Below are 23,823 nucleotides of genomic sequence, written 5' to 3'. Positions count from 1 at the left end.
TTAAATTAGTCTGTGGCAAATCAAAATTAGTGATCATCAGTAAGAGACACTGAAGCACACAGCACACCTGAGAGTGTTTTGTGAGTTGCAGAGGCAGGGGTGTTCGCAGTGCATGCCGTAGGTCCCATCAGGACACATCCTGTGATCGCAGCGTGGACCCTTAAACCCCGGCTCACACAGACACCCACCGTGGATGTTATAGCACCGTGCTCCATTAGCACAGTCACACACACCCTTACAGTCCACACCGTACGTGCCCACTGGACACTCCTCGTTACACCTTCACAAGAGACATGCGTGCTCACTTAAGAGGGAATCATACAGTATAACCATGATGCTCAAATAATTATCAGAGGCTTTTTTTAAAAGATTTTTTAGAGCTACAAATCCAGTGCTTAATTTGTAAATTGCGAGGTACCGGAACAAAGCGGGGTAACGGATCCGGCACGCGATTACAGAAGGGAGAGGTAACAGAGCACTCGCAAAATCACATTGGTGGACCAGTTTAAGTGATTAAGAGCGTGCATCAGTTGCTTTTATAGGGTCTGTAAGGTCATGAATGACATGGAAATGCCATGCGATTTTAAAACAACAATTTCCAGGCCTAAAAACTTTTCTAAGGGGGACTATGTGTCGCATGGTTTTAATCGCAGCTTTCAAGTTTAGAATGAGGGAAATTCCTGCATTTATTCAACATAGCTTGTAGGTCTGAATAATACAATAAATCCACACAAAGTCTAAGATTAAATCAGTCATTTGAATCCATGAACTCTCTCAGAGCGCGCTTCTCATCAGAGCATCAGTGACCTGCACGCTGTGATACAAGACTCACTCGCATATCAAGACATCTGACAGAACTGTCACTTGACTAATCGGGTCATTGCTGCATTGTCACAAAAATGTATAATAATTTGCACACCTTTTTAAGAATTTTAAGCCATTTGGTACTCATGCGCTCCAAAGGCTGTATTATGTGCCCCCACAATCACATCCAAAGCTCATGCGAATAAAGCTGACTCGCGAGTATTACATAAGAGTTATTTTCCATAGTTTGTTGAGTTTAAGCAACCAAATACAAACAATATGATTTCTGATGGGTGTTGAGAAATAAAACAGTTTCATGGCACACTCTACTAAAATACAGGGGGGGAAAGAAAGAATAGGGGGACAAATCAATAATTAAACACTGCGTCGTCAGTGTTGGTGTTGTATCATACACTTGCAATTAACATCAGGCTATATGAAAAACAAGCTCAAATGGAGTTAACAAGGTCTTTGGCCGGCGAATGTGTTTTGACCGCATCTGAGGAAAGTGCAGCACATTTTATGCCATTATCACCTTTTACAGGTTAGGATATAACGTTTATTTTTTTATTTTTGCTGTTTAGTAAACTTGGCCAAAATCTCATGAAATAAACGATAAAGCACTTATGCACAGGATATTTTAAACGTACAAAAGTATATTGGCTGGAATGGCAAAAAAACGATTTCTCCAGTCTTCAAACACACAAAAACAATAGCCTTTACAGACATAGTGTTTGAGTAAAGAAATGCTGTACTATTCAAAGTTATTTGTTTACCCTTGCTTTGGGAATAAGCGGAGATCTGTCTCCTCCAGGCTGCGTGCGCGTCAATCTGAGTGGAGGCGGGGGGAGTGACGAGGTTTCGCGAGAGCTTGAGGATTCAATGGCATTACGAAGTTTTACAAGCTCCTTTAAATACTTATAATTGGTTAAATATTTCTAAAACCCTGTGATTTAAAATAATAATAACAAATTATAATAGAGATATGAATTTTGGATAGTTTTTCATGGGCTATTCTGGCTATTCTCTGTCTGCCATACTGAAATGCCGCCCCTGTTCAGGCACAAATTAAGCCCCGTACAAATCCATACCTAACAAGTACTTTGAATGGCCAACTACAACCAATAAGTGGTCATTTAGCACATAGTTTTTTAACTGGTGGGTTGTGATCCCAAAACAAGTGTCACATCTGTTCTGACAGGACTGCAGATTGTAGGGAAAAAATAATGCAAAATTCAGATATTAAAATGATGCAGACCTTTCTCCAGTGTAACCTGCATCACACTGACACTGGCCTTTTTCTGGATCACAGTGGCCTCCATTATGACACAAACATTCTTTAGCACAGTTTGGACCAAAACGGCCCGGTGGACACCTCTCAGTGCACACTGCACCCTGAAACGAGAGAGGGGATAAAAATGGATGTTCAACAAAGAATAAAAAAAAACAAAAACACAAATAGTACACAGATTTCTCACCATCCAGCCAGGTGGACACACACACACCCCTCTCCCCTGGCAGATGCCTCCATTTTGACACGGGCAGCGTACAGGACATCGGCTCGGCCTCATGCACGGCTCCTCGCACCTGAGCAACAGAGACATGTTCCACAATATGCAGTAGTGAGGTGCACAGTGAAAATCGGATTCAAAATTCAATTCAAACCTGGACAAACAATGATAATGTTTTGATTTCAGATACACACCTTCTTGGTCACTAAACAAAATAGTAGATTTGTTATAGTAACAGTGTTGTTATTGTTAACCAAAAACACTTTCAGTAACTGGAATAAACTTGAAAAATATTTAAATGTAAAAATTACATACATTTAAGATGAAGCGCTAAATGGAGATCTGGAAAACTGAATTAAAACTAAACAGAAATCTAACAAATGAAAAACTAATAAAATGGAATAAGTACATAACTAAAACTTAAATGAGAACTTAAATAAAAATCTGATAAATACTATAATGGCATATAAATAATAATCAAAAAAATCTTTAAAATAAGAATAATGTGAGGCATGTAAAAATATACAGAGGCATATGTGACAAAAGTAAATTTATTATTTGAATTCCTTCGATAATATACAGAGAGCAGTAAGAAACCACTCACAGAGTTCCAGTAAATCCATTTCTGCACACACATTCTCCAGTGGTTTTATTGCAGAATCCTCCTGTTCCACACCGGCACTGCTCCAGACAGCCCTGACCGAATGACTTTGCAGGACAGGGGTCCTGACAGGAAGGAAATATGCTGAATTTAAAAAAAAATTACTTTGAATATACAGTATTCTGTAATATATCTGAACTAAAGCTTTTTTTTGAATATCATCTCCCAAATCACACAGTAATGTGAAGTTTTGAATGTATGCTTCATCTAGACATATTATATTTTATTTGAATAAAAGCATGTCATTTACATGCTACCACATCAATCTCAAAAAAGAGGCTGCTGGTGGTTGTGGCTGTACCTGGCAGTGTTCACCAGTGTATCCGGCTGGGCATTGACAGTTTCCTTTAATAACATCACACTGTCCCCCGTTCTGGCACTCACAGCGCTGCCTGCAGCCTGGACCCCAATGCTGGGCATTACATGCTAAACACAAACACAAATTCAGCTAAATCTGAGAAATCAGGAAACACACATATTGTAACGTCTGTTCAGATGCATTTACAAGAAGCTTTTCTTTGGATTACACTGGTTTTCCAATTGTCTTAAGTTGGTCTGACTGTGTTTGGTCATTTGAGTAAGTCAGCGCAAAGGGATTATTTCAGAGTTTCTCTTAAGCATCCTTGGCATTTAGAGCATTACAAATTGACAGCGTGATTGACCAGAGAATTTGTACGGAGCTCGAAAGAAGGGATGAGTTTCAAATGGGAAATTTTACAGATGGAGTCTGGCCGGACCTCAGACAGAGCTCAGGCCAGCGCTCACACAGGGATTGGATTTCGGTCGTGACACAACCTAAACTGATGACACGTACCCTTTAGGGGTTAAGAAGAGGAATCCATCACAGAAACACACACTCGTGCAGAGCATGTCAAGGAACTCAAAGAGATCATTAATCAGGGAGGTTCTGAGCTCATTTGGTTTCTACGATACTAGTTAACTTCTGTATTCCAAAGGTTTCTTTCTGTTTTGATAGGAGAACATATAAAGTATAAAAATGATATGTATTTATTTTTTATTTTTTATTTTTACTACCATTCAAATGATTGGTGTCATAAGATTTACAATCTAAAATATCTGTTTTCTGTTTTAATATATTTAAAAATGTAATTAATTCCTTTGCTGGCAAAGATGAATTTTCAGCAGCCATTACTCCAGTCTTAAGTGTCACATGATCCTTCAGAAATCATTGTAAGCATACAATACACAACAACAATGTACTACAAACTGGAATATGTTTTCATTTTTGTGTTTCAGGAACGTTTTGCCTACAGCTGATCACGTTGTCAAAACAATCGCACACTGATCTGCTAAAAAGACTAAAATCGCTGTATTATGTATGCCAGGCCAGTAGTTGGCGATATCAGTTTGAAAAGAAACACTACGCGTCTGCTCACATACTGAACCTATAGACTTAACATGCAATACACATGCAAATGACTTCACTGTTTTCAGAAATTATTGTTATATTTTTAATATATTCTGCAGACTATTTGTAAAAGTTTTAATCCATAATATCTTTTACTTCAGGACAGAGACTTAGTGTCCTGGGGTCTGACACACTGATTCCAGCACCCCACGTTCACATGTCAGGCTTTAGGAACTGGAGCTCACCAGCTGAGCTCACATAGTTCTAAAAGCAAATTCATACCACTTTAAACAGACAGAAGAGAAAGCCTCAGAACTTGATTGATTTTCAACTCAAGGCTGCTTCCATGAACTACATTACAAGTTCAATTTTCTGTTCCCAAGCCCCTCTGACCTAAAGTCCATCAGGATAAATCAGCATCATCTGAAATGACAAACTTGTGATGGAATATTATAAACAGTGAATATGAAGCAGATCATTTTCACTCTCTTTCTCCATGCGAGTCAAATGTTTATATTGTCTGAAGATGAAAGCGAATCAAATATAAGTAGTTTTAGCAAACAGCACGTTTCCAGTAGATATTGAATGTCTTTTTTAAACGTGGGAAAATTCTTCTCTAGTCCCTAAGAGAAAAGCTGTTGTTAGGTTAAAGGTCTAGTCTAAAAAGGCAATTTCCCAGAAGCCCATCTTTAAATAGTTAGCCATGAATCTCTTTTAAATGCAAAAATGCGGACCATTATGGACATTCAACTCAAAATGCTGTTTTTGCTTTGTGCAGCATGCCCTGTACCTTTTAGTTTATTCTGTTTTGTATAATTACTTTATAATAGTGATCTTATTTGTATCATTTTAAACAGACAAGAGGTTGTATAGCAGTTTGATAGAGCTTGGCCTTTGGTCTTTAGGGACAGAGTGGGAGAAATGTGTATTTAAAACCTCAAACCTCTCTAATTTCCCACAAACCTCCTAACACACAGGCCTTCAGGAAGTGTCAAGCCTCCTCCTGCCAATGCGTACTTATAATGGGGTTTCACAGTCCAACGAAACAAAAAGCAGGACAAATTAGAGAGAAGGGTCTTCTACCTACTGCTAGAGCCTTGAGTATCCATCACATTTATGTAAACTCCACTTAGGAGCCTGTAAGGCGAAATACTCTTCTGAAACCACAGTTTTTCAAATCATATTAGTATTACAGACCAGGATACTACAGTAAACACTGGAAGGTCATGTATTAGACACTCAGTGTATCTCCACAGAGCTGCAGAAGGTCATGAGATGTTTAGTAATATAGTTTCATTAAAAGCTTTTTATATATTTATTTATTTATTTTTGTCTTTTTTAAGTTAGAGTATTAGAATGAAAAATTTTGCATTGGCAACTAACTGAAATTAGTTTACACTGAAATACTTAAAGTACAAAAATTTGTATGTGGAGAAATGTGCAAAATCAGAAAAAAAATGGAGATGCTTTAGAAACCTTGAGCCAACTCTATTTTTATTTTGATGATTCATGCACATACTAAAAGAAAGAAAAGGAACAGAGTTAAGGAGAGAGCAGATGCAGAGAGAGGAGAGGGGGAAAAGAAAACAAGAGGAAAAAGAAAAGGGAGAAAATGGGGCCCAATAAAAATATACGCAGCAACACTAACAGATGATAACACATGAAGCGAGAACACTCACTAGTGAAATGTCTCTCCTTATGAAACTGTGTGCAGTTTCAGATATTGGATAATTTTTAACATAGCTTGTTACAAAGCATTATGCAATTAAAATTTAGCATTAAAAAAATTATTTTCAAAGAAAGCAAAGAAGTTCCCAGTTTTTTAAAACAGCTTTCATGTCAGCTTTTGCACTTATAATGCATTTAAATGCTGCACTTTTTGGTCTTTTTGGAGAGAAAGTGTGGCGAATTACTCACAGCTGGAACAGTCTTCTCCACGCCAGCCGCTCTCACATTGGCAGCGATCAGGTGCTACACAGCGGCCATGGACACACTCCTTAGTGCAACGTGCTACACCCACACACACACATAGAGCAGAAAGGGAAAAATAAACACACAGGGAGATGAAAAATACAAAAACAAACCATTCGAAACCATTAAGGTAGAGGTCAAATGTCAATTTAATACTCACGAACACATGTATTTCTGCTCTCATAAAAGCCACGACAGCACTGATACCTCCTACGATAGTCCATTTTCACCACCTGCCTATAAAGTGTTTTATAGGTGATCCTGGAGAGTGAATGAGAGAAAAAGAAAGAGTTTAATAACCTTCATTTTAAACATGCAGGTTCACCACACAGTAGTCATTATTTCATTATCACAAATCAGTTGTTGGAATATAGAGACTTCTGATTCAATGGCTATCTTGGAAAAACATCTGCCACCTTTTTTTGTTTCTTACAGACAAATATACTATTTAGAAATGTATTAAACATTCTGTACCCTTCCCATTCGCCTTATTTGAGATTCAACTTAAAAAGGCCTTTGGGAACTGCCGTAAGACCGGCAGGGAGAGTGAATTTCCATGCCAATTTTATAATAAAGAGAGCGTGTGTGAACGCCAGCATCACAATTGGATTCAAAGCAGTTTTAAGACTCTACTGCCAAACCAAACAATCCCTCCAATGACCGAAAACCTCTGCAGCTCAGTAGGATGAACGGATTCTTGCTGTATTTAGTTTAAGTCAGCTCAGAGGAATTGTGAGCAAATGCTTGAGTGTATGTGTGTTTGTCAGCATATATCACCTGTGCCGGGTGCATTTGTTAGCGCTCCAGGGTTCAAAGCAGGTCTCTTCATACTTCACTTGGTCGAAAGGTTGAGCATATGATTCCTTCACTGAAGTGGTGAAACTAGAAAAGAACAAAGATTTTGTCATGTTCACCAGTCACTTGTTGAATTGTCCCCGTTTTGCTCACGGGTATTACAGAGCTGCCCAGTTTTTAGTGCTAAAACAGAGAAGAGAATTAACTTTTTTTTCAAGCAAAGGGTTCCCTCGGGAATTTATAATGGGTTTTTGGAATGACAGTTTTGAATTTATGTGTAAAATAAGGTCTGTTGTTAAGATTACTTGTATATAATATAATATAATATAATATAATATAATATAATATAATATAATATAATATAATATAATATAATATAATATAATATAATATAATATAATATAATATAATATAATATAATATAATATAATATAATATAATATAATTAATATAATTAAAAATGAAGTATATTTTCTGAAACAGGTCTTGATATGTTTTACAATTTTACTACTTGGATAAAATCCCGTTTTAACAACTATATTAAGATCACAGATGGCTTTCTGTGCTCTATAGTATATTGGAGCAGATGATTCTTACCTTTCCCATAAGCTGCAAACATTTGTATCTTGGGGGTCCAAAGACAATGACAGTTCACATACACAGCCCAGGACAAACAGGACCACACAGATCTCCGCTGTCTTCATCCTGCTGTAAAGAGAAAAACAGTCAACTAACTTATAAAACACTAAAACTCTGCTTCTAAAGAACTGTTGATGTGACACTGCAAGACCAATGCAAAACTCTCCTTCCATTTTAAAGCATATTGAAGCCATCTGGTTCTATTTATGAGGATTCTTTAGGCACTCCGTAGGAAAGGGACAGACAAGCCTCTAATGGTGAGGATTTCGGAAACTAACAGTAACTTTATGACCACATGCTTTCACACACACATACTTGTGTGTATCTTTTTATGATAGACTTGTTAAAAAAACTAGTTCATAAGAGTCATTTGTGCACAAATCAGACATCATGGCACCGTTTTTATTTCGTTGCTGCTTGCAGGAAAACTAATTTTGGCACCAATTTCAACTAGATTTTAAATTTCACTTGCAAATGTTTTTTTTTTTTGCAATGTTGTCCATCTGAGCCTGGAGTTATTTCCATGTAAGATCCAAGTGAGTCTGATCACTTTTGCTAAACTGTTGCAGGGCTGCATGGCTTTAAAAGATGCAGTATTAAACCATGAGCTGATTTTAATGAGCCGAACAGATGCGGTGCCTGCACTCGACTGCTTTCATGTGGACAAATTATGTGGAGGACACATTGCACGACACAAACAAGAAGGGGAGAGAGAGTGCAGGATTTTTGTATCAACATTTTGTTTGCATCTAACACCAAGGATTGGTGCCACCATGAAAAAGAGTACCATACTGCAGGTTATTATTACTGGACCCACTCACAAATGTGAAACGCTCCACATATGAGTAGTAGTGTGAGTGCTCTGATCACCCAAACCAAAGACATTCTATCATTTAAAAGGCCCCACAATGCTGCTCCTGGGTGAAGATAAGAGCAGAATGGAAAATGAATGAAAACACATGTAGTAGTTAGTCTCTTTCTGGCTGGGTCAGTAATGTGCAGTCCTCATGCTCGGGAAATCAATTCACAGGATTATCATTCACACAAGATATAAGCATTTCATGCAGTTGGATACTGTGATTGAACTTCCATGGTTTTAACTGTTTTATTTGATATGACAATAATTTAAAATCTAGACAACTGGGAAAACTGTGTGTGCATTGATATCTTATTAATGCACAACAAAGCATGAGACGTGAAACCGGAAAATGAGTTCTTACGAACTGGTTTTATTTAACGAGCCAGTGAAAAAGATTCACAAAACCGCCTCAAATTTGCCTCTGAATTAGTGGTTTGAATCAGATTCAGTAAGTGAATTGTTCAGAGCCATCACAGATTTCACAACTGAATTTTGCTAACATTTTTCTGTTACATCCAATTTGACATGAACAGTAATTGTTTCTGGGTCTATACCTTAGGTCTGGGACTTCTTAAACAGACAAAAAAAATAGACTCATCAGTCTATGTATTGATGGATGAATTTAGGAACAGCATAGCTAGTGCTCTTACTATTTCTTCCTTTCTGTATTTCTCAACAAAAAAAGTAATATGTCTCTTGAATGTTTCATTGTAGGAGCTAATGGCTCTTTCATGTGGAGCTTTGCTTTGGCCATAGTGCTGCATCTCATGCTGTTTTTGAACATCCTGCAGTGTGCACTGTGGTTGTAAGAAATTGTGTCAAGTTAAAAATAGTCCAAATTTGAGAAAAGCCTATCAGGATATCTTAATTCTGATCTTTTTAGCATCTCTATTTAGTGATGAAATGTTTCCGATTGAGGTCAGGTGGGCATGAAACTAGTTTAAGAGTACCTTATTGCAAACCTTCGGAAGAACACACAAAAAAAAGTTTTAGAAAAAGAACATGCAGTCACAGTTTCTCGTAAGTCTATTTCAGCTTTGATTAGAATGAATTACATTTAGATTAAGAACTAAATCGAATAACTTTAGGGGTTATTATACACAGAGGTACATGGCATTGATTAGATTCCTTATTTCCTTTCCCGTCCTTCTCCACTACTGCTTGAGGCTTCATGCTACTTTAAGGAGAAAATATTAGTCATTATTTGGAATGGAGGAGCACTACGAAAATAAGAAGAAAAGAAAAATGAGCCATTAAAAAAAGCAAGGCTCAATAAAAGAGAGAGGGAAACAAAAAAGGAGATGAGGGGTGGGGAGAGAAAGGTTTCATAATAGCTCTGGACCCTATGGATCCACATGCATAAATAGTCTCTAATATAACATCTCGTAATAATCATTCCAGTTCTCCTCCAATTCCACAGACCACTGACAAATGTAGCAAAGAGCAGATATCCTGGCAGGATCCAACTAACACGCGGTCATTCAAGCAAAGAAGCACATGTACTAAGACTGCCAAACCTGCTATTAAAGTATATTGGGGAAATGCTGGAAAATGAGAATAAAATAAGCTCTTAAACAGTCAACGTGTCTTTCTGAATCCATTGTTATAGAAATCCAATTCAACAAAGAATCAGAAAAAAAACCTCTACGCCCCTCCAGAGAGCATCCAAAACTGACATCAGAACTTGGAAGATGCAGCAATGAACACAAATTCATGCCATTTGGAAAATGAGCGAAATACAGCTAGAAAGCCAGTGCATTTGGCCCTTCCATTTAAAAAAAAAAAAAAAGATAGTGGCAACACAACAGTAGCCAGATCTTTGGGAACATGCCCAGCTGAAGCTTATCTGTGAGTGAGGTCATACCACGTGCCTGCTCTTCAAAGTGTGTGTTCATACACACAATTTATTGTTGCAGTTTATTTGAGATTGCAATTTTTACATTTAATTTGATTTAATTGGAATAGTTCGTTGTACACAAGCAGAACAGTTTATTGCTCTCTAGAGTACTTGATAAGTCAATAGCATACACTCTGAAAAATCGGGAATTGGAAATTGCTAGTAAATTTCACAAACAAAAAACTGCAAGTAACATGTTGACATATATATGATTTAGCAACACATATATATATATATATATATAATGTATAATGACCAGTAAACTTATACTTTAAAACTAATCACCAAGTAATATATTAGTCAAACCAATATATATATTTTTTTATTTGGTAATGCATAACAAGTAAGATACTACACAAACAGCCTGTCATTATCAAAAAATAAACTCTGGCAACTGGATAAAAAGTGACAGTGATAAACACTGCATTTTCCACAAACTTTAACAGTTTTCAACATTTTGTGCCAAACACACACACACACACACACACACACACACACACAAAACACTTCCATTGAAAACAATTGAAAAATGCACTAGGCTCAAGAAATGCACAAGCTCAAATACACTATGCCTCAGTGTTGTGCATTAAAATAGTTGTATGCAGGTTGCGATTTGCCGGGGGGTGGGGGGTGCGTGGGATTTCCCATAGACTATGGAATTACATTTGCTTCAATAAAAATGAACGAAACTTTATAAAACTGAACGTAACTTTTTCAGAAACTATCAAAAATATATTACAAAAGAAAAAAAACTATGAAAATGAAAAAAAATTAACACAGTTGCACAAATGTAACAGGCTCTTTAAATATGCTTCATTTTTGTTAATGTTTTTCAAAGAGTCGTTTTCGCTGATCATGGATTCTGAATGCATTGCCACAGATTTCGCTTTTGCTTCGCAGTTTTTCGTTTGGAGTTTTGACACAATCTTCTTGTGGGGGCGGGGTTAATAGTGATCTACTCTGATTGGATAGTACTTCTGACCGGGACGTACAGACGCCACTCAGTCAGTGGCGCCAGAGAGTGGCGCTCATATTGGAAAGCTCTCGCGGTGATTTGTATACTAAATATGTAAATAATATTTGAACTTCGATCGTCTCAGTCTGTAAAGATGAGCTCTTGTCCTACAAGGTAGCTTGAAGTAAGCCTGTGTTACTGAATGATAATAATTACCCGCAACAACTGTTGCGCACTAACATGAAAAACTTGTATCGATGTTATTGTTATTGGTAACACAAGCTTACTTCAAGCTGCCTTGAAGGACAAAAAGAGGAAGATGGCGCCGCTCCGTCTCTCCTGAGAGCTCATCTTTACAGACTGAGACGATAGAAGGTCAAATACTATTTACATATTTAGTAATACAAGGCACGACCTATTGCATACAAATCACCGCGAGAGCTTTTTTTCTTTTTCTTTTTTTATTAATGCAGAGAACAAAAACATACAAAAGTATAAACATACATCACATAATATCAACCACAAAAAAAGAAAAGAAAAAAAAAATAAAGAAAAGAGGGCCAAAATCTAAACAAAATCACACATGATCAAAGGCGGAGCAAATTCTAACAGTCCTTTCTTATTAGACACTGAGATTACATTCAAATAGTTTTCCATTTCTTTTAGAAAAACTGAGAAGACAGGTTTACAGTTGGAGAATTTGCATTTGTGAATGTGAAATTTGTTTAGGAAAAAATTTAAATTAATAACAAAACTGATATTTTCGTTTGTGGGGTAATAATGCCCAAATATAATGTTTTTCATATGTACTGAGAAGTCTGGCAAAATCGTATATTTGACAAACACACCAATGCCATCCCAAAGTTTCTGAGTGTAGTGACATGACCAAAATAGTGTACAGTTTCTTCAGAACTCGAACAAAAAGAGCGTGTAAGATCAATGTCAGATTTAAATCTTTGTATAAACTTCTTTACAGGGTAGAACCTGTGTATGAGCTTAAAATAAATTTCTTTCACTTTGTCTGTAAAAAAATAATTTTTGCGGTAGAGACCAGATTTAATCACCGTGAGAGCTTTCAATATGCGCGGCGCGCGCCACTGAGTGGCGTTTGTACTTCCCGGTCAGAGAGCACCTGTCCATCAAAAGCTCACTATCCAATCAGAGGAGATAGGGAAGTCGTGGCCTAATGGTTAGAGAGTCGGACTCCCAATCGAAAGGTTGTGAGTTTGAGTCCCGGGCTGGCAGGAATTGTGGTTGGGGGGAGTGCATGTACAGTTCTCTTTCCACCTTCAATACCACGACTTAGGTGCCCTTGAGCAAGGCATCGAACCCCCAACTGCTCCCCGGGTGCTGCAGCATAAATGGCTGCCCACTGCTCTGTGTGTGTGTTCACTGCTCTGTGTGTGTGCACTTCGGATGGGTTAAATGCAGAGCACAAATTCTGAGTATGGATCACCATACTTGGCTGAATGTCACTTCACTTTCACTGTTAACCCCGCCCCCATGAGAAGTTTGTGTCAAAACGAAGAAAAAGCTAAGTCTGTGGCAATGCATTCAGAATCCACGATCAGCGAAAACGAATCTTTGAAAAACATTAAAAAAATTAAGTATATTTGAAGAGCCTTTTTTTCACATTTGTGCGACTGAGTTAATTTTTTTCATTTTTTTTTTCTTTTGTAATGGCATATGTTTGATAGTTTCTGAAAAAGTTACGTTCAGTTTTATAAAGTTACGTTCATTATTATTGAACTAAATGTAATTCCATAATAGACAATAAAAGAAATGGACACAGCGACCCCATTGGAATTCAACGGAGACAAGTGAAGTCAATTAGAAGCACTTACTTCCTGGGGGTCGAGCGTACTGTGCAGACTCAAACTGAGCTTGATGACGTAGATGTCACGTGAGCAACCTGTAAGTCTTCTAATCGCTGTGCCAAGAGAAATCTGAATCACCCACCGTATCTTCCAGAGAAGGCGAGCGTGAACGGGAGCAAATATTGGTAAGTATTCTGATTAATTATCTCCCTTGACTTTATGCCTCCATGTCCCCCTGATAGCCTCATAGACAGTAAAAGATTGCCTGCGAGCTTCTCCTCCTGTCCATACGGTAATTTCTCTACTGTGCGACAGAGAGTCGCTGGTTATGACGCAATCGTTAGCCTATTTTTTTACAAAAACTGCTTCTGCAGGACCATAACGTACGATACAAGGTAATGGAGCCTTTTATACATTTTCGTGTGTTTCTTTCGAAATAATTAATGGACAAATGGAGTCTTTAACCGCCTCAGATGTAAAGTTATTCGCTGTCAAAGTGACGCCAAAATGAATGGGAGTCAATTGAATGCTAACAGCAGGTGGGGGTCCGCTAGCCAATGGCGGCGCCCAGGGGTGCTTCAAAAAAATATGAAACCCTGCCCCACTGGGATTTCCCCCTTTCTGGTCAATGTATCCCTGCCTCTGCTGAATAATTTTTATCCCCGATGGGGATAAATTTATCCCCCCCTCAAAGTGATCAGTGCTACTACACTAGTGGCGAGACGGATCACAAAACTTATCATGGATCCGTGGTTTGATTAAAGTCAATTTTATTTAAAAATGCGCTAACGTTACTTTGGCTGGCTCTGATATAGCTGCCGCTTAGCCTCTCTGTATTCACCACTCTGCAGACTTGCCCAATGTCCCGCTATCTGATTGGTTACACCTAGCCTATCATCACTTGCGAGACGGTTGAAGGCGGTCGCTGGGCAGTGGAGTTGCTAACTTGGCGAATGGCGATTTAGCAACTTTTTTTTTTTTTTTCAAAAAGCGACTAGCGACAAATCTAGCGAGTTTTTGGGCAATCATTATTAAGTCTCTGAGACTCTCTGGTGCTGCCATACGAGCACGAGGTCTCTCTTTCCCAGCGCAAGCCTCTCTCTCTGTATCTGCGAGCGAGCGCAGAGAGCAGCAGCACTTTCAGTTAAAAAAAAAGAAATATATTATGTTGCTTCTAATTCTATTTTACAAGCAAGTATAGCCAACATCAATTACAGCACAACCACTGACTTTATCGTATGTGTATTTGATTTCATTAGTGCAGATTAATGTTTGAGAGCTGGTTATGTAGTCTTAATGAACTGCGTTTTAGTCATTATAATATTAATTCCGTTGTCTGACAACAGAAACATTAAAATATAGTAATAAAAACAGTTTTATTGAGAATTACATTAAATGGCTAAATTAAATTGCAGTATGTGAGCATAGGGAGGCAATACAATACGATGCACTTAGGTCATAAATATGCTAATTAGATTACATGACGTCATCTAGTTCATGTTCTCATTATGTATTTTCATGAATTAAAATTTCAAAACATCCCCCCCTCAGTTTTTTCCACAAATCGCACCCTGGTTGTATGCACACCTAGCCATGCATTATCCCTTACATAATCCCCTTATTGTAAATTATTGATTGCTGTTCGAGCTAGTACACATTAATTCAAAGCCAGAAGCAGAAAGGGTTCATGACTGCAGTAACCACTCAAACCTAAGTCAAACTCCGTTCCAATCACATTCATCCTCAGTGAAAACAACCTCATAAAACATTTCAGCAGTCTGAGAGTGAGTGAAGGGTTGCTGCAGTCTATTATAACAATGGTACTGCCGCTGACCCACTCCTGTTCTGGCAGTATGGATGTATGTTATTTGCCACACTGATGTTTATCTTGCCAGAAAGAGACAGAGAGATGAGGAAATGGGATAATGCAGATCTGACTGTCATCTGACCAAAACCCCAGTCCTGGCTCAGACAACTCTAACTCCAGTTAAACCAGTAACTCTAAGTTACGATAAACTGGCATAAAAGCCCCATAATATAAAACTTCTGGGGCTGAATTTCAAAGCACACTCTCAGCCTCCGCACCACACAGTGTTTAGTTGGCTGTGGTGTGGGTTCAGTGTAGCGGCACATAGTGTGTGTCTATGTGTCTTTAAGTGCGGGGGTGGGGGGTAGTGAACCCCTCATCAATAAACCAGGGGTTAGCAATATTGTACCCCACTCATTTTTCCATATTTAATGCTACACTAATTTCAAAGGCTGTGGTGATGTCTATTTCTATGGTAAACGCTTGGGTTTGGCGAACCCCCGACTCACTATGAGTATTTTGTGTTGCAGATTCATACTGTAAAATCAAATGTTTATGTCTCTGCTAGAAAAATAATTTTCAGGCCAAATGCTTCATTATTTGAGCTGGCTGTTTTATGCAGTTTGCTGCCATTTTGTTTATGTAGATTACCTACCTCATAAAAAAAAACATTACAGCCACACAGGAAGAGCAGAGTTTGGTGGGATTGTGGGAAGGCGTTATATAAGGACCGGGTCTAAACTGCCAGAATATTCACTTACGGACCATACAAGCCATAATTACACTGGAAAATACTGGCAGCTAGAGTCTGTTCTGATGCATCTCAAGTGACAATGGATGCATTGCAGTTGAACTGTGACTTTGCAAAGACAATTAATTTAGATTTGTAGGTCAAAAATATAGTTGTCATTTTAAAGTGAAATGTGTTTCTAATTAATTTAGTAACTAATTATAGAAATTATTTTATAATTTTTTTGTCCTATTTTACATACATTATTATTATTACAATTAATTCGATTTATATTACAAATACCTTCATTGATAACCATACCCTATAGACCAACTGATGATTTAATCTGAACTTAGTTTATTGTTATTAAGACATCCCTTGTATTGAAAATCGGTCTGTATATAATTCATAGCATTATATTGTGTAATTCAGATTTATTTATTTTCCTGTTATTAGATTTATCTGTCATTAATCAATTATTCACCTAATTGTCAAAATACATATACATTTTAATGGAATATTTGATTTAGTACTTTACATTAATGATGTTCTTTAAAAAAATCTTCACCTATGATGAAAAGGGATAGCTGGAATGTTGAACTCTGACCTTTGAGTCATTAAACATTGTTCAGTTTTCACAGCCAATAATTTCTCCCCAAAGTTTGTCTTTCTGCCTCAAGCCCTCTGTTTTTGAATTGCTGTTAGGATATGCCACAAACACAGCACAATTAGTTCCTTTCTGCAAATAGCAGTTTTTACTTTTAACAGAAAACACAGAGCTTTGAGGGAAATGGCTGTTCACAGCACAGATGGATTTGTAATACTGTTCTTCACAATATGAGTAACAGAGGACTCAAACACAAACACTCTTAGCAGATGAAGTGACATGTTGGTTGCTGTCTGCCAACCCTAAGCTAAAACACCCCTTTACCAGCTTTCACATGCTGTCGCCCAAGTAATTGTGATGGAAACCATATAAAGAACTGCTTGAGAAAGAAAAGCTGACTAAACATGCCTCCTAAAACAACCATCAAGTGCTTTTGTATTTTTGTATTACATTTAAAGACTTTTCTGTTTCTAATGTTTTTATTATATTTTAATAAATGAATATATTATGAAAATACTATAGTTTTTTTGTGTAAAAAGTATCTTGTATATAAAGTGTGTGTGTGTCTCAAGTATACATATGCGGGTTTTCGATCAGCTGTTTAGAATCAGAACTTGCTATGCTAGGCTCGTGAACGAATCACTCTTTTGATTGGTCAAATGAGTCAGTTTGACTCATTCGGACATTTCACTCATGCACTGAAACATTTGCAGCAGTTTCTCACATCAAAATAGTAACAGGCCATTTTATAAGACATAAAACAAAAGAGCAATCAATGAGATATGATGGATATATAATTACAATCCATTGTAGGAAACAAAACTTGCAGATGTCTGTCAATTTAATCATTTACATCTAAAACAGTATCAAAAAAGAGTGTCAAAATATGGTCACATTTTTTAGATGGGGATTTGTGAGATAGTACTGATGAAAGGCTAGAAGGTGGTCCTTGACAAAAATAAAAAATAAAATAAAAATGTATAACCCCTGTTCTGAAACCATATAAAAGCTTTGAGAGAGCAGACCCAAATTTAAGTTATTTACAGCATTAAGATATTTACAGCATTGTTTCTTTAATATTTTCTGAAATCGTGTTCTTTAAGAAAGCTCCTGTCCTACAGTATTTGCATAGAAAAGCACAAATTTCTTCCTTTTGTGCTTCAAAGAAGAAATTCAAACAGGTTTATAAAGACATGGGGGGGGGGGGTTGATTAAAAATTTTACATTTGTTCAACTAACAGTTAAAAAGTTTCAGATCTAACATTAGGATCCTGTTAGACTGACAGTGTCTGGCCTCACTGGGTTTGGCTAGTGAACAGAAGCTTATGTCATGCTCTGCTCTGCGGCCGGTCTGCAGCTCCTCTAAAAAGAGAAAAACAGAATACGTGGGGGCCCTTCCTCCTCTACCGCTCTCTCTTAACACCCCCCATCTCTCTGGGGTAAGACACCACTCTTCCACACACCGCAGAGACCGACCTGACTGCTCCGCATACATCAAAGAGACTAAATCCAGATATCCATCAGCAACCACACACCTGCGTCCACTTCATGTATCTCAGAGGCAAACTTGGTGGGTTTGTGTTTTTTTGGGATTTTTAGTCATACTCGCTATATATCCGCATGACTGGAGGAAACGACAGTCGCACAAACACTACGATAAGGTCGCTTTTATCAAAACAATTGTGATGTGGTCATGCTTATGTATGTTTTGAAGAGTCAGAAAAGACAACAGTCACCTAAAAACAGAAAAGGTTTCTCATCAGGGTGTTTTAAAGGTGTTTTAAAGCGGCATAGTCAGTGCAACCAAATATGGACAGATGAGGCTTTATTTTTGGCTTTGTCTCTTGTGATATTTCAGCAGGAGTGTTTTAAGTGGTGTTAAGTTTTCTGCCATTTAAAGGCATGGAGCCGAGAGCTCCTGAGGCCTTGTGGGGGACCTCACAGTTTGACAGCTGATTCCTGCTAAACATTGTAGACCATATAACCACAGATTACACGACTCTGGCTTCACTGGGCCTAAGACACGTGGTGGCCAAACAAAGAAAACACATTTCTATACAGACACAGGTTTATACACACACACACACACACACACACACACGTGTGCATGTATATGCTCAACCATGCAAAATCAAATTATATTCACATAAAAACACACACACTTACGTTCACAAACCCTCAGAGGCAGGGAAGTTAAAGAGATGTGCACTTTGGAGGTTTGAGCTTTTTAAAAAGACATGACCGAGCACCACCATAATTACATGGGCCACAATTTCTACGGTCCAGAACTTGTAGAGGCAAAAACCAAAGCAGAAAAAACAAGCTTTGCATTAAACTCAGTGTCTTTTTATTTTAAATTAAATTTTAATGTACATTTTATGAATTGAAAGTCACTTAATTTAACATTATAATTTATTATTGCTTGTATGGTATGCTTCTTGTAAAAAACAGAAAGGTGTAAAGTGAATCAAACATCCACCTTCATGACTACTACAAAACTATGACATCTGGAATATTTATTCCTGCTCTGAATGTTTTTTCCAAACAGGAGTTTGATAGTAATTCCAATGGAATGTTGATTAACACTGCAGCATGACTATTCACATCCTCATCTAACCGGAAATGTTTCCTAGCTTACCTCTTCCTCCTACTCCCTTCTTCCTCTACTCCTCCTCTTCCTCTCTGCTTCACAAATGTCATCAAGACAAATGCACTCAAGTATATCTGCCCACTGAGTGAGACATTTAACCTGTTCATGCTGCAGAATCAATGTATGAACTCATCATTACTTGACATTATTTTCAATAGATGGTCTTGGGTGGAAATATTTAAACAAAACAGTAGGTTTTCACAGTACATATAATTCATTATCTTTAATCATATTTTATCCAAGTCTGGCTTTCTAATAGACCTGACATTCACTATGAATATTGTTGGTTCTGTGACAATTTTTTTATTTTCATCTACACTGTAAAAAGTGGTGACTTGAATTGTTAATATGTCTACCTGATTTAACCCTTAACATTTAGGTTTGCTGGTATAAATTAATTTATATATTTTGGTTCAGTGATGTAGAATAATATTTTTGACTACATTAAACCAGTTCATTTACATGTCAGCATTTTTAGGTTAACCCTTTTCAAATGTATTTTATGACACTTTGGATAGAAGTGTCTGCTAAATGGATAAATGTAAACATTATCTTTTCACATATAAACCCTCACCTCAATGCAACATTAAGTGCAAAATACTAAAAAGGGTTTACTTATTAGTTCTTTATCTACTGTCCTTAATCAAAACACCACGAATTCCAATAAGTTATACGTTTTAGCATTGAGATATGTAAGCAATTTTAAATCTAAACAAATTCTGTGCATGAGAAACTCATATAATTAGGACAGTCTGAGATTTTAAGTTCTGTAAACTGCTTTTGTTTAATATAGGCTTTGAGAGAAATTACAAAGATGTTTTTCACTTTTTGTTTCTTCCCAAAGGGACAGATGAGGTTTACCCTCTTAATTTCAATGACATGTCCAAACATGACATCATGACCGTTCCTTCAACATGATTTATCTTTCTTGTTTTCCAGTTCACACAGCATAAACAAGCTTAGACACTTCTTCCATTGCATGGTTAAAAGAAAAACTGGATACTCTTAAAATCTTATTAAATCTTATAATCTTTTGCTTATTGAACTCTGGACAGTGACCCATTTTAGATAATTGCTCATTGAAATTTCTGTGGCAATGATTGTTGCCTGAGACTGATAGGAAGAAGACTTAATTTTAGCTCCAGATGTGCTGGAATGTCAATCACAATTTCATGAATAATTGGCCAGTAGCTTAGACTACAGGACAAAGATGTGCTGCGTTTCCTCTGTCATTTCAACAAAGTACAGTAAACACTATGTCATCCATAGAGAGGAAATGCTGAACAAATGTGTATGTGTGTAAAGAAACAGCCAGGTCAATCGTCACAAGCCCACATAAGCGAACTTGACCTCCATGTGCACATGCATGCCTACATATGTACACAGCCCTCTTAAAATAGGGGTCTCTAGTGTGAAGCCCCACTCCCCTACTGGCTAAATGGGTTGCAGATTTCCATGAGTGCAGAGCTGGCTTTTGTATGTGTGTGTGAGGCCCTCAGGAGTCTGGACACACAGTCACAACAAATGCGAGAGAGAGAAAAAGGAGGAGAAAAAGAGTGCCGCAGTCCGAATAGGACCCAAAGGAACATCACTCCATGCAGTCTGGAGGAGACCCAGAATCACAGCTGTGGAGTCAGCTGAGCAACACCTCAGTGAGGGACATTTTCCTAAAAGAACTTCTGTCAGCATCATCAATGTAACAACTGTGGAATTGTTCAGTGAAATAATAGTGAGGCACCAAAATAAATATGAGTTCAAATCTAGAATTTTAAAGTGGCATCAGACATCAAAATGTGAAATTTACAATAGACAAAATTAATTTAAGTGATTAGTACTTGAGACAGGGTTCCCCAAAACATCTGACCAATGAAATTCCATCCCATTTTCCGGTCATCCTGCTCCATTAAAACCACTTTTACTGTATAATAGCTAGCATTATACAGTACAGTTACTGAATATTAAGAAATTTAAGTTTCCAAACTTATCCAGATCTGCAAATGACTAAATAAGCTATGTTAACAGCTGCTCAGAATAGTCCTCATCATCTCCATGAGAGATTCATCATATATCACCAGGATCACTAAAGTCTTCTCACTGTGTTTTGAGGATCTAAGTTTTGCTTTGGCTTAATGAATGAACTGCCACAAGACTGAAGTGAGATAACAGACCCCCCGCCTCCTGTCTAGATCAACATTCTGTTGCCTGGCAAATTTATTTGTGAACACTAATATGGATGGACTCTAGCTTGATCTTCGCATTTAAGGAGCTTTTCATATGTGTGCTTTTTCTCCCTTGTCTATGTTGTTTTATTGTACAGTCTGGCCAGTACTGGATGTCTTGAGTATAGTAAGGCTGTCCCACACAGGAATTTACCTTAAGAGGCCCATTTATTTATGAGACAGAATAGCAAACATTTGGATCAGAATGAGGTGGCTGCAATGCCTGTGCAGACAGATGGACTTAATGCAGCATGTTGTACTGGTGATAAAGCTAATGCTGTCATTAATAAGTCATGTCTATATTTTTACATTTATATTTATTATAAAAAAAAAAGTGCAGTTTATTTTTAATTACATTTTTAGAGATTTGGATCAGGAGTGTGACATACAACACAGAGCCTCCCCTATGTGCAAAGAGGAGTGCAGCACTCAGAAAAAGCATTAGGACTGAATCCAGGTGCATGATGAAACCAAAGCCTTCTTATTTTTCCAACAAAATATCTTTGCAAAGCAACGCTACAATATTATTCTGTTTGCCAGTTTAAGATCTGCTGTGTCTCTCTATGTGTGGGGATAATGTTGAGGGAATTGAGGGATTTGGTACCACGCAAAATCACTGTATCACCCATTTGCTATCATTCATCTCCCTAGAGGAAGTCCATTCGTTGCCAGTACATTCCTCCAAAAGCTTTCTGATTTACTCAACTGGCCATCACTGCAGAGCCCTTCTGGAGAGGGAAGAGGAAGCCTGCTCCTTATTAAAACCATCTTTTTATCGCCTTTATACAGCTGAGAAAAATAACCACATGTTCCTGAATCTCAGTATTTGAAAGTAAAGAGGTTTTCACCAGAGGAAAAGAAACACATCACTCTCTGTCTGCCCTGAAGGTGACTCCATGGAAATGCTTCTAGATTCTCTTCCTCCTCTCACTCCCATCTCAACAAAGACAGTATCTGAACCCCAATCCAGAGGTTTCTTAAATGTTAAAGAGTCTTTCTAATATGCTGATTTGTAGCTCAAAAACATTTATTATTACTTGTTATGCTGTTTAATATTTCAGTGGAAACTACGATGCATATTTTTAAGAGATTATAAAGTTCAAAACAATAGCATTTATTTGAAATTTTTTCATAATGACTTTACTGGCACTTTTGAACAATTGAATGTCCCCTTGCTAAATAATAGTATCAATATAACATACTGACAACAAACTTTACTTCATACTTTTTACTATACACGTTTTTTTCCGTATTTTTTGATGACTGAATGTTTAAATGCTTTAATGCTTCCTTGTTATCATAATTGTACTGACCACAACCTTTGAATGGTAAAGTGTGTTATATATATTTACATATCTTAACTAATTGGCTGCTTTTAAATGCATCTAAAGGCTATAAACCTAATATGTGTATGTCGTATATCTTCCACAACATGTCAGAAATAACAGGATGAAAGCGAGGAGTGACAGAGAAAGAGGGCAGGTATTTGCCAGATGTTGGACTCAGGATATCCTGGGCACAAGAGAAGACAGAAAGAGTAACAGAGAAAACACAGGGGCAATATCCTGTGCTGCCAATAAAATATAAATCCAAATGAAATTATTTTTTCCCCATCCAAATCATTCTTCAGTTTGCATCGGATGTGCTTAATGATTCATTACTTAATGTATTGTTTACAATTCATTGTCTGTAAATAATTGATATCTGACTCCAAATTCTTCTACTGTCCTCTCTTCTCATTCCGAAGAACACCAGGGAGTTTACCAGAAACAAACAAAAGGAAACATCTTGAGAGAAAATACAGGTCTGCCATCCAGTGACCATTTCCCTTCGGTAGACACCACATGCTCACTCACAATACACACAGTAAAATCTCTCTATTACTGTGTCATAAAAGACAATGTGTACTCACCTCGTATTTTACCACAATGGAATTTCCGTTTTGGATTTCATGGGACAAACTTCAGCACAGTTTACATAACAATTACTTTATTTTGACTGAAGGGATTGACAGATATAACTATTGCAGATCCTAGCCCTTTTCTGTTTCGCAACAGTCACGAAACGAGCCTTACTGCAAGCTGTTGTGATCGTTTTTCAAGAGTTGTCCACTTAAAAACTTGCACGAGATTTAAGTTTCTATATATGACCCTTGAAGGGTTGTTTGTCTTATCTTCCATGCAAACAGAGCCTGCAAAACAACATCAAAGTCACTTTCCCCTCTCCTAATGACTACCAGCTCCAAACCTCTCCAAGACTGACCGGCTTTCAGATCGGAGCAAAGATCAGAGATTTTCTCTCTGACTCTACAACTCTGTAGTGGTTCTGCAGTGAAAATAAACAGGGATGTGCAAACAAAAGCAAACAAAATGTCCAATGGACAAATAAAGAAATGGGAAGAGCTTTAAGCAGAAGCCCACAGATCCAAAGCCCTTCTTATGCCCCTGTCTGCAAAAAGCATGAGTTAGAGAGGCTTATGTAAGCATGTGGTGGAAATATAACCCACCATCTTCATCCGTTAACACAACACCC

At 37.4% G+C, this 23,823-nt stretch overlaps 1 protein-coding gene across 1 annotated transcript in view; it reads right to left on the bottom strand.

The window, feature by feature from the left end:
- The window catches only part of LOC132103142 (platelet endothelial aggregation receptor 1-like), a 32,478-nt gene that overhangs the window by 7,078 nt on the left and 1,577 nt on the right, over positions 1-23,823 (bottom strand). Inside the window, exons 2-10 of the mRNA XM_059507986.1 lie at positions 7,709-7,819; positions 7,094-7,198; positions 6,477-6,577; positions 6,263-6,355; positions 3,278-3,402; positions 2,920-3,041; positions 2,283-2,391; positions 2,063-2,199; positions 68-280 (exon numbers count right to left, since the gene is read on the bottom strand). Of these exons, the coding sequence (XP_059363969.1) occupies positions 68-280; positions 2,063-2,199; positions 2,283-2,391; positions 2,920-3,041; positions 3,278-3,402; positions 6,263-6,355; positions 6,477-6,577; positions 7,094-7,198; positions 7,709-7,815 (1,112 nt within the window). The 5' untranslated portion in view covers positions 7,816-7,819. The remainder of the gene's footprint in view (positions 1-67; positions 281-2,062; positions 2,200-2,282; positions 2,392-2,919; positions 3,042-3,277; positions 3,403-6,262; positions 6,356-6,476; positions 6,578-7,093; positions 7,199-7,708; positions 7,820-23,823) is intronic.

Source organism: Carassius carassius, chromosome 24 (genome assembly GCF_963082965.1).
Source record: "Carassius carassius chromosome 24, fCarCar2.1, whole genome shotgun sequence".
Taxonomy (NCBI): domain Eukaryota; kingdom Metazoa; phylum Chordata; class Actinopteri; order Cypriniformes; family Cyprinidae; genus Carassius; species Carassius carassius.
This window is presented reverse-complemented; position numbering and strand designations above follow the sequence as displayed.